This window comes from Perissodus microlepis, chromosome 3, assembly GCF_051167445.1.
Source record: "Perissodus microlepis isolate ML-2025 ecotype Zambia chromosome 3, ASM5116744v1, whole genome shotgun sequence".
NCBI classification, from domain to species: domain Eukaryota; kingdom Metazoa; phylum Chordata; class Actinopteri; order Cichliformes; family Cichlidae; genus Perissodus; species Perissodus microlepis.
The window spans coordinates 17,954,379-17,965,843 of record NC_140463.1 but is presented as its reverse complement, the minus strand read 5'-3'; the positions used below and the strand labels follow the sequence as shown (position 1 = coordinate 17,965,843).

Below are 11,465 nucleotides of genomic sequence, written 5' to 3'. Positions count from 1 at the left end.
TCTTCCTGTTAAAAGGGAGTTTTTCCTTCCCATTGTCACAAAGCGTTTGTGGGGGTTTCCTCTGTATCGTTGTAGGGTCTTTATCTTTTTTGTGAATAAAACTGAATTGAGTTGTGTTAGCCTCGAGTCTTTAAGGTGTTTACAAACAAAGACACACACGGAGCATTCCTGGTTCAGGAAGCATCAGTTTATTCTGATTGTAAATGTACGGGTGTTAAAATATTCTCGCTGCCTCTGAATTCAGCCGAGCGTGTTCAGCCTGACGCACGCACATACACAACGCAATGCACTTTATTTTTAAACACTTCACAACATTGCTGGCTATTGAACGCAGTCCGGTACATATAGGCTGATGTTTCTTTGTTTTTCTTAAATGGTTTTTTATTTAAAGTTTTAAATATGTCTGCTGTTTGGCAGGCCGGCCATGAAATGTTGAGGTTATAACGCTTGAGCGTGCGCCAGCTCCAAGATGCGGCTGGGTAGTCGCCATTGGTCAGGTGGGTCTTAGTCGTCCAGGAAGAAATAGTTCCCACTCTTCTTCTGTTCCGTGTCCTGCAGAGAGATGAGGCAGAGGTCAAAGGTCGGACTGATTCCTCCTCACTGACATCACCGTTCCCATTTTTCTGTCTACCCCCCTACATAAAGACTTCCATGTAGTGCAGCAGCATATATAATGCTGGGAGGGCTACATTTTCTAATTATTATCTCTAAATAACCCCACAGCTGAGTGGACGACTGCAGCTCAGCACAGTAAAAGCTCTAAAGTGATCACATGTAACGGTAGAAGAGTCTTCAGTGAAACCGGAGGAGCACTGTGTTGCTTCCTCGGGTTTGAACAGATTAAGAGAAAATACTAAATGCCTCTGAGCGGGTCAAGAGATTAGAACCGTGTGCTCAAATCCAAGGTTTTTGGGCAAAAACAGTGAATCGTAAAAAACGTTTGCTTGAAGGGGCGGAGCTAAAAGTGCTCAGTCTCTGCAAACTTGCGATCAAGAGGTGGCCACACGAGGTTCTTCAGCTGCTTTCATGCTGGCAGCCAGTCGCACGTCGCCTTGAAGCCGGCAACCGATTGCCTGAGAACATTCCAGGGTCCAGTTGCCTAGGTAACTCTAACACTTTTACTACCAGGTTGTATGTCGGTCAGCTGTGTTCTTCGCTCTCATTGGTTCGCCTGTAAGTTGAGTCATGTCTATTTTGGTTCCCACCCCCCTTATGTCACCAGCTGTTATTTCGTCGAAAGTCACTGACTTTATGATCTCTGGTCGCCCTGTCGCTTCCAGCGTGTACGCAGCTTCATCTTTATCACATATTATGTCAACTTGTTGCCTAGCAACCACCTTCCAGTGGGCTAAAATGACCCATTTGGAGTATTTATGCACCGGCAACACTTTATAACAGCATCGCATCGGTTTAATTTCAACAAAACTTGTTGATACAAAACTTGTTATGCATGACATATGATGTCATCATGTTGCCTGGCAACAATGGACTAAAACACAGCAAATCACACTGCAGCATGAGCATGTGTGACCAAGATAAATTAGGATTATTTTGACCTGCAAAGCTAATGGTCTCCAAGAAATAAAAACATGGAGCTGGAAATGAGCCTGAACTTAAATATATTTATTAAAAATATATTAATAATATATAATAATGCTTTCCCTCTCTATAGTGTACTGGTTTAGATTTGTATTTTAGTTTCTTTGATTTATTTTTTAACAAATGGGTTTTATTTGTTAGATCAGCTTTAAAGAAACGTCCTTTGGGTTGAATCAGCAATGTTGTAAATCAAAATAAATCTTTGTTTATGGATCTACTCGCTGCATCTTTGTCATGTAAGACTCTCAGATCTGAAGAAAACTGATTCCCGCCTGGCTGAAGCACGGCACCAATCACAGCTGGACTCTGCTGTGTGGAGCTCTGTGCATCCCTGACACCTGTGAGGCAGGGCACAGGTCACAGTGAAATCACCACAGCTCTGTATCATTTATACCAGTGATGACGGGCGAGGACTCGTCATGTGTCACCACTGACATAAAACCTCCACATCACCCCGGAGGAGGAGGAGAAGCCTCACACTGGTGCCCCTCAGTACGATCATTGAGCGTCTGCACTGACGTCACTAAAGCGCCGATAAAAACAACTACAATCATAAACTGCGTCAGCAAACTGGCTGCAGCGGCACCTGTGACAGGTTACAAAAATCAGGAAATGCACGACTGGCTGAAACGACATCCAGATGGACAAGATGTCATTTTTGTTGTGCGGCGAGTGTAAACAGGCTCTAACGAGGCCGTTACATGTTTTATTTGTTCATGTCCCACGAGTCTCGCCGTGACCGCGCTGATGGTGGGTTGTTCATAATTTCACCACATTTCATCTCATGTTACATACATTACATACATTTTTGACCGTGAAATCTTACATGCCATCTGTCTGCGTCATCATGGACACTTGTTTATACTCTGATGTTCACACAGACTCAAAAACCCTGCCTGAAGAAGCTCAAAGACAGATTTAAACATCAGACCCAAGTACAGGAACGTCTCTAATCCTCTCTGCTGTTGTTGGAAAAACCTTTAAAATTAAGTTTCATGTTTCAATTAAACCTCGTTCGATGATTCTACTACACATACGTTTGAAGTGTGATGGAAAATAAAGTGTTAATGTGTCATTAAAGTTACTTTTTAATATTATTAGTTCAGTGCTGCGTTTTCGTGTCAAGAGTCCGTCCGTGTGTGATGGTCAGTGTGTTTAAATAAAGGTTCAAATAAACATGGAGGTCGGGTCGTGGCGTTACCTTGATGGAGTTGAGTTTGTTGATCCTCGGCCTGAAGTTTTTCGGATCTCTCCTGAATGTGATCTCCAGCAGCGACAGGAAGCGATTCATCCCAGCCAGCAGACTCTGAGGCCTGAAAAACAAACATCACGTTACCGTGGCGGCGGCCGGCGAGCTGACGAAGCAGCTCAGACTCGGTGGCTCATCTTACGTGTTGGCCAAAGTCTTCTTGGAGGGAATCCCGTCAAACACGATGACTCTGTCGGCCAGGTAGGTCGCCATGATGAAGTCGTGCTCCACCACGAATGCTGTCTTCTTGGCATGGAGGATGTACCTGCGAATAAAAGACGTGTCACAACAGCGCCACACACGGGCAGAGACACGCGACAACAATGAGGCCTTCTAATTTCACTGTCATCAAATGTGGAAGTTTTCCTCCTTAATTACGTATTTTGAGACATGACAAACACTTCTTACCATCTTCCACCGCTGCAAAGATTAACCATTCAAATAAGAAAGAACAAAAATACTGTTGAGCTGTAAATCACGCAAAGCTACTCACAGAGTCCAAGAATGAAGCTGAAACGAGGAGATTACCTGAAATATGATTATTAAGACGCGCTCTCGTCTGACTTTGTATCAAAGTAAAACTGAAAAGAAATCCTGAGTTTTAAGCCGCTCGCTGTGGATTCGTTGACGCTTGTGTGCGAGGATAAACAGGAGGAAGGGGGCTGCTTGAGGAGCAGGGAGAGGAGCGCATACCTCTTGATGACTCTGGCGGCCATCAATCGCTGCTCGGAGTCCAGGTAGGCAGAGGGCTCGTCGATGAGGTACACGTCGGCCGGTTTTCCCAAACAGAGTGTGAGGGCGACTCTCTGCAGTTCACCTCCAGACAGGTTCTGCACCTGTGGGCGGAGCAGAGGCAGCTTCATCACCACGTCCTCATCGTATCTCATTAGAAAACGCTTTCTACCCTCCAGTCGGTTCAAAAAGTCTCCTTACATTTTATTTTAATTACGTTTAAATTGAGTCTGATGACACACAAGTAACAAAATAAAATGGAAAAAGATGGATCGGCACCTTATCCAGGACAAAGATCAGGTTAGTGTGTACCTCTTTAGACATCTTTGCGGGGATCAAAAATTACAATGTTACTCTACTTGTGGTCACTTATGAGGACAAAGGGCCTGTCCTCACGAGTTCGAGGGGATTTTTGAGACTCCAAATGTGGTTTTAGTGTCAGGGTTACAGTTGGGCTGATGGTTAGGGTAAGCGGCTAGGGAAAGCATTAGGTTAATTAGATGTCCTCACTAAGATATCCAAACGAGAATGTTTGTGTCTCTCTTACATCCTGGTCGATGATGCTCTCGATCTGCATCGGCTTCATGACGTCGGTGATGAACTGCGGGTGCGTGTAGGCGTCTCTGATCTTCTCGTGCAGCAGAGCTCGGACGCTGCCCTGAAAACGTAAAACACACTCGACTCCATCAGAGTCCGGACCTTGGTCGCTGTAGACGTTTAATCTGATGTATCAAATTTTAGTTTGTTTTTCATGATATGAACAATGGTCAAAGTCTGCTTCAACTTTATTTAAACTTTTTGGACTCTGAACCCTGGATTTCTGTAAATTCAGTTTGCTGACTAAAATCAATCAGCAGGCTGAAAGCTGTGAAACAGGCGGATGGATGATCCTGTCATGGGTCCGCGGTTAGAAAACGAGAGCTGACCTTGAACTTGGGGCTGATGGTCTGAGGCTTGTAACTGACGTTCAGGATGGGAACCTCGCCTGAAAGACAGAGCTCAGGGTCAGTGGGTGCGTCTGGTTTAATCCGGCTTCATCTGAGAGAGAGAGACTCACCTCCTCCGTCAGGTCTGAGCCCACCGGCCAACATCCTGATGAAGGTAGTCTTCCCTGTGCCTGGAAACACACATACACACTTTCAGACGTGCACGTGTCAGCTTTTTCATTTTTGTGAGAAATGCAGTTGTTCTGACGTTAGAGAGAAACAGTCAGAGGAAACAAGATGATCCATATTTTTATTATATTTCATATTTTCCTTTAGTGCCATTTTAAATGAGCTCGTCTGAGCTACGAGATTTTTCATATTTTGCAACTTTTCTTCTCTGAAATTAAATAACTGACTAAGAAAAATTACTTTAAATTAGATTTTTTAAAATTGGCTTGGAAATGATAAAATATGTGACGGCCTCCAAAGCTGCTTCTAAATGAATCATCTAAAAAGTTACATTTAAAAACATTTTTAAACCTTGACCACAGAGATTTAGACTAAAACCCTCAGTGCAACTCACCGTTCTCTCCCAGCATCACCATGATCTCAGAGTCTGTAAACTCTCCTCCTTTGATGCCCAGCGTGAACTCGCCCATTGTCTTCGACATGTCCGGATACTGAACGACAGCAAACAATCAAACATTCAACAAAGAAGCAACTCAGCTCATTTTCTTATGCTGCTTTTTTGCAAATTGTGCACAATAACATTTATTTTCATTTTTCTTGCACTTCATAAAAAATTGTGTATCTCAATAATGAACGGAGTTGGTCCTGTGGTAAGCTTTAAAGGGTTAATGATGACATTTCTGAAACCCACAAGACCAAAAAAGCTCAAGAAAGAAAAGGAATCGGCAGATAGAACTACAGCCCCATGTGACGAAGCTTTTATTTTGAAAAGAAAAACATGACAGGAAATGAAAGTGGTAGGGGAGGAAAAACAAAAAGAAAACAACGAGCCAAAGCAAATGAGCAGTGATTCAGAGATTAGGCACATAAACTGACCTGGTAATGCCTGAGTCTCTTCACCTCCTCCTCATTGGCCGTCTCGGCCACCTTAAAGACCAGCGACGTCTCGCGAAACCTGAGATTCTCCGTGGGGACGTAACCGTCCAGGAAGATGTTGATACCTGGAGGAAGGATGCAGGAAGATCAGGACATGCTTTGGGTCCACTTAGCGACGGTGATATTAAGGACAAATATCACCACTTGTTTCTTCACACTTTTACAGAGGTGTGGTGCAATAATGTTTTTACCCTCTCTGACGCTGAAGGGCATGGTAACGACTCCATAGGCGCTCGGGACTCCGTACAGACAGCAGATGAAGTCCGACAGGTAGTCCAGCACGCTCAGATCGTGCTCCACCACGATGATGTACCTGCAACGCAACATCACGTTTAAGAGCGGCGGTGCACCTCCAGGGATCAAACCGAAGCTTTGAAGTGACAAACCTGTCGGGGGTGATGAGTGAGCGGATGGTGATGGCGGCCTTCAGCCTCTGTTTAACATCCAGGTAACTGGACGGCTCGTCAAACATGAAACTGCAGCAGAAGAACAGAAACAAGAGGACGGCGGTCAGTCTGCGAGCTCGGCTCTCAGCTCACAGACAAAACAATACAATGTTTGTTAAATATTAAATAAATAAGCTTTCGAGTTGTTTCCTCACATGTCAGCTCTCTGGATGCAGACGACAGCACAGGCGAACCTCTGCAGCTCTCCTCCGGACAGATCCTCCACGTTCCTCTCCCGCAGGTGACTCAGATCTGCAGACAAACACAGAGACGCAATTAGAAATGTTGTTTATACGCAGCATTAAAAAAAATCCAAAACAGGGGGGAGATCCCTGGGATTAAACGCTGCTTTTGTGGGATTATTTTAAGAATAGGAATAGTTTCTGCACACAAACTGGTTTATCAGCTCCACACGGAGACACACGCTTTCTTTAAATATGACCCATGAAATAAATCTGTTCCAATGAATGGTCCTGTGATGTGTCACATGGTCCTCACAAGAGTAAATAGTGTGTATCAACCTAAAAATACTAACACACGACTGTGTTTGTTCATAACGGCACTAAACTGTTTACAGTCGGCGTGTAAACGCTTCCACATGAAGGTTCTTCAGCTTGTAATTAAGAGTGTGTGTGTACCAAGTTGTTCGCAGACAAGGTCCTGCGTGTCTGTGTCATCTTTCCTGCTCAGGATGGCCCCTACTGACCCCTGTAGGTGGAGACGAAGAATTACAACCGGCCATCAGAGTGAACGCCCATGCCAACAGGAACGATATATTCAAGGAAAAGTCAGGAACCTTGACGGTCTTTGGGATCTGGTCGACGTACTGCGGCTTCACGATGGCCCGCAGATCGTCCTCCAGGATTTTGGTGAAGTAGTTCTGCAGCTCGGACCCTCTGAAGTAGGTCAGGATTTCCTGCCAGTCTGGAGGACTCTGGGATTTCAAAGTACAGATCATTAAAACACAAAGCTTCTGACAATGAGGTCAATGTGTGGAAATGATCCCTGAGGGTGAAAAACTACGGGGTCTGTATCAGATCCAGGATGATGAACTGAGTGTCTGCACTGAGGCCTAGTATAAGACAAAGAAGCATTACTTTGAATGTGAATCATGTAAAGCTGGGCTGACAGAGTCCATGTAACCATAACTTGGTGTGTTGTCCTGCACAAGTTAATTTGTTCGTAGCTTTTCAAGCAAAAAGGTTTACTGTGTAAATGTCCCTGAATTCTGTTCCTTGCTACACATCTGTCTTATGGAACAGATGTGCAAATTGTTCTACTTTACTAACAGGAAATATGGGATTTGTAAGGATACTTAAAGAAAATTAATAACAAAAGTACAAAAATTCAAGAAAAACTATAGTAAGTATCAGTAAGTCGTGGGTTTACAATGAATGAGCTGAACAACATGAGTAAATGAGTCAAACTGAAATACAAGGGAGGAGTTTTGTTTTTAAATGGAACTTTATAACCTAATCAAGAATTTCCTTTTGGCTTTGGCTAAAGATTTCAACCATCATTAGGAGTGAGAAGAGCATTTGATAGTTACCCGACCGGTCGGTGGAGCCACACCTTAATCTTTTCCTGTTGCTAAACTGATGGCCAGCAAACCAAAAATGGCAACTCCACCCAAATATTATCTTCTCAGGCCAGCAGCAACATGACTGCTGGCCTGAGAGTGTGAGTGTGTGTGTGTGTGTGTGTGTGTGTGTGTGTGTCATGTGTGAACACTCACATCAAAATTCCCCAGGTTTGGTTTCTGTTTTCCGGCCAGAATTTTCAGAGCTGTGGACTTGCCGATACCGTTGGTCCCCACCAGCCCCAAAACCTCACCGGGCCGGGGGATAGGCAGCCTGCACCACACACACAAACACTATAAACATCTTGACCCCCATACCAGACTTTAACATGAGCTAATAATCAAATAATTTCATCATTTAGTGTCAGCTTTCCTTTCAGGTGTTTCTGCTTTGGTTTGATGGCTTTTCCTTTGCTGCCATGGTTCTAAAATGACTTTATTGCTGAGCAATAATAATAAGCTCTTACTTAAACCCAAAGTCTTAGCAGTGTTTCTTTACATAGATGGGCTACCTGGGTATGTTTGTGTACTTCAGAGACTTAAAAGACTGATTTGTCACTTCCTGTGCTTTTATTTTGAAAGTCCAATTGCTGGTATTGAACTAGAGCTGTGCTTCCTGTCATGATGTGACGATCCTTGATGTCATTCAGCTGCCTCTCTTTAATCAGGAATTACTCTGTCCAGCTCCATGAGCCCGTTAGGGTCCGCTTACGTAAAATGACGTAAATGTCATCATCAGACGGTTAAGACGAGGGTCTGTGCGGACGTTTGAATGCCGCTCTGTTTCAGTGACCACGCAGACTCGTCAGCAGAGAACTTGACATGACAGCGCAGCAACTTCTCAGGAATGACTACATGGACAGCGGCTCTCCAGCTGTTCGCGTCTGCAACAGAGTATATTCAGAGTACGGTGGTCGTACCGACTTGAACGGCACCATCACAGCCCTGGGTTAGGACCTCAGTGGAGAGGCAGCTGATTATTGCTTTTATTTAAAGCATAAAAATCATTAACAGTTGAAACATTATTTTTATTATTTATGTGGCTACAGCCACGTTCTCCCCTCCAAGGTCAACCTCTCACTTTTTAAAAGTCCTCTTGTTGTACAGAGAATGAGCATCAACTTGTCTGGATCATCAGAGCTGGCTCTCCAGCTATGAGCAGTAGCAGGTTCTCAGTTGAGGAGTCCAGTTTCCACCCAGAGGGCATCAAGTGAGGAGAACACTCACAGGGTTGTAGAACTGAGTGGACGTAAACTTCTGTTTACTGTTGAGATCATCACGTGGAGCTCGATCCCCTTTCACGGATCCTAAATCTCCTCCAGGAAATCAAAAGAGCAATCTTCACTTTTGATTTCATCTCCATGGAGTAGTAAAGTCACAGGGAGATTCTTTTATTTGTGTGAACAAAACAACTTGTTTCTCCTCAGATCCCGCAAGATGTTCCAACAGAAGTCCGTGTTGGACAGTGCTGCAAAACCACACCTGACCTGATGTGCAGCCTTCAGGCTAAGAATCTGTGGACCCTCCAAACAAAAACTGAAAGCACTATCTATTAACCAGTAATAACTAAAATTAAAATCATAGCACATGGTGGAGGTGATCAGAACTAAAGGAGCGATCCAAGAATAACAGCTACGCTGGAACTTAATTCCGACCTGTTTCCCGAGGTTTTTGTAACATGTCAGAGGAAACACTGCTCAGCTGTGAAGTGAAGGTAAACAGACTGGAGGTTTATCGCCGTACCGGTGCAGTTTGAAGGAGTTGGCGCAGTATCTGTGTGTGGTTTCCTTCTCCAGGTTGCTGGGAAGGTTGACGATCGACAGTGCTCCAAACGGACATTTCTGCAAGGAGAAAAAGTCACGAAACAAACTTCAAAAACACACTCTTAATAGTTTAAACGTTGTGACTAAAAGCAGTCTGAAAAGATCATTTCTTGCTAGATATTCAGGCGCTAAGATTACCTTGACGCAGATGCCACAGCCTATGCACAGAGACTCTGAGATCCACGCTATCTTACTCTGTGGAGTCACCTCAATACACAGTTTACCTGAAGACACACACGGTTCACATTTAGACACATTTCTCTTTCACTCTAGTTTGTGCCGTCGGTGCGATCATCTCCACACTCACCCATACGGACAACCGGGCAGCTCTTCTTGCACTCCTGACGGCATTTCTTAGGTTTGCATTTGTCATGGTTGACGATGGCGATCCTGGTGTTCTTATCCGCCATGATTGAGGGCGGGAATGATGGACGTTAGCACCTGTGGAGCTGGAGAAACAAATTGATATCTGAGGAGCTGGTTTTGAGAAAATGTGATTAAACATACAAAGAGAAACAGGAACAATTTATAAACTAATAATAATAATAATAATAATAATACTACTACATTTTATTTAAAAATAGCGCCTTTCAAAGCACCCAAGGACACTGTACAACAGATAAAAGCAGAACTGGAAATATACACAATAATAAGAATAACAGATAAAAGTTAAGAGCATACAGAGGTTTAAACATAAGCAATTTTAAACAGATGAGTTTTGAGGGTGGACTTAAAAAGAGGGAATGAACTAATATTTCTGAGGTCAGGGGGTAAGGAATTCCAAAGTCGAGGGGCAGAGCAACTAAAAGCCCTGCCCCCCATTGTAATCAGACGAGCCTGAAACTGAGTCATGATTAGCATGCAGCTGCCCAAAACCATCCAAAAAGTCTCTAAATGTAGAGTGCAGCAGTCAGGGTCAAACCTGCGTCCACAAGCACAATGTTAACTCTGCTGAAACAACACATTCGGTTCTGAACAAACGCTCTTTTTATCCAACAATATGCTGCAGATCTCCTGCCTAAACCAGCCTCTGGCTGCATTTAATACCTGCTGTCTTTAATTCTGATCATGGTCTGGTGTGTGCGTATCTAGGCCCCCAGGAGTCGGGCCCATTTGAGCTTTGCAGTCTTTTGTAAAGGAAGAGCGAGCCACACCAGGGTCCATTTAAAATTCTGCCCTTTCATCGTTGCTTCACGTCTGTACGCATGTGTCTGGAAACACCCGCTTCAACTCATTTAAACAATCTGTGCCCAACTTTCTTTTTAGTTCGGCATTAATTTAACTCATAATATTAATTATTTTAACTAGCTGTATTCTAGCATGACGGGCGGTGGCGACGAGCATCAAACTAGGGATTTCTCCTCCAATAACGTGCTGATCTGTGGTGCATACATATGCCGAATTAATAAACTACCCATAAACACTTTTAAAATGTCTTGGAATTATAATCTCATGACTGTCTGCTACGGTGAGTGATGTGAAACATCATAACTTGGGAGATTTACGAATGGAATTTGGCGCATGATCCTGTCGTTAAAAGAAAACGCAATATTTTTCAGGGCCCGTCTCTCAGCAATACGAGCAAACAGGGGAAACCACACTAACTGACTCCCAACAAGCTGTAACCATACAATTACACTGGATAACGGACCAATTATAAAGAGACGCTTGTCCGGTGGAAGCGAAGTTTAGGATGTTCATTGGAGAATGCTAACGGCTAGCTTCACGATATTAGCAGCGGAGGCCCAGCAGCCCGACATCTGCTCGTTTCTGTGGCAATAAAAACGTCAAAAGCAATAAAATCCAGGGCGATGAGTACGCAAACTCACCCTTATCCGGCTCCAGCTACCCGGTTAAGAAGGGATTAGAAGAGAAGACACGTTTAGAGACAAAAACTCCGGGGTGAAACTTCTGTTTTTTTTTTTCCAGCAACGTGTTCTTCTCTGGAAGCCGACAGGAAAGATGGCGGGAGTATCGCAGATAGCA

General features: G+C 43.9%; 1 protein-coding gene across 1 annotated transcript; it reads right to left on the bottom strand.

Moving 5' to 3' along the window:
• Positions 1-165: 165 nt before the first annotated feature.
• On the bottom strand, positions 166-11,441 carry abce1 (ATP-binding cassette, sub-family E (OABP), member 1). The gene is made up of 19 exons (XM_084923341.1): positions 11,309-11,441; positions 9,787-9,928; positions 9,618-9,703; positions 9,400-9,497; positions 7,813-7,930; positions 6,874-7,011; positions 6,716-6,785; positions 6,233-6,329; positions 6,018-6,107; positions 5,823-5,944; positions 5,572-5,696; positions 5,090-5,186; positions 4,638-4,697; positions 4,507-4,565; positions 4,128-4,238; positions 3,542-3,684; positions 2,991-3,113; positions 2,801-2,912; positions 166-552 (listed from the first exon to the last, which is right to left on the bottom strand). The coding sequence occupies exons 2-19, from the start codon at positions 9,887-9,889 to the stop codon at positions 505-507; spliced, it is 1,800 nt and encodes a 599-aa protein (XP_084779467.1). The 5' UTR covers positions 9,890-9,928; positions 11,309-11,441; the 3' UTR covers positions 166-504.
• Between the last annotated feature and the right edge of the window lie 24 nt (positions 11,442-11,465).

Coding starts and splice junctions, on each gene's coding strand:
- abce1 (XM_084923341.1), bottom strand. CDS start 9,889: ATGGCGGATAAGAACACCAGGATCGCCATCGTCAACCATGACAAATGC. Junction 9,498..9,617: donor GCTGTGGCATCTGCGTCAAG/GTAATCTTAGCG, acceptor TTCTCCTTGCAG/AAATGTCCGTTTGGAGCACT. Junction 4,566..4,637: donor GCTCAGACCTGACGGAGGAG/GTGAGTCTCTCT, acceptor TCTGTCTTTCAG/GCGAGGTTCCCATCCTGAAC.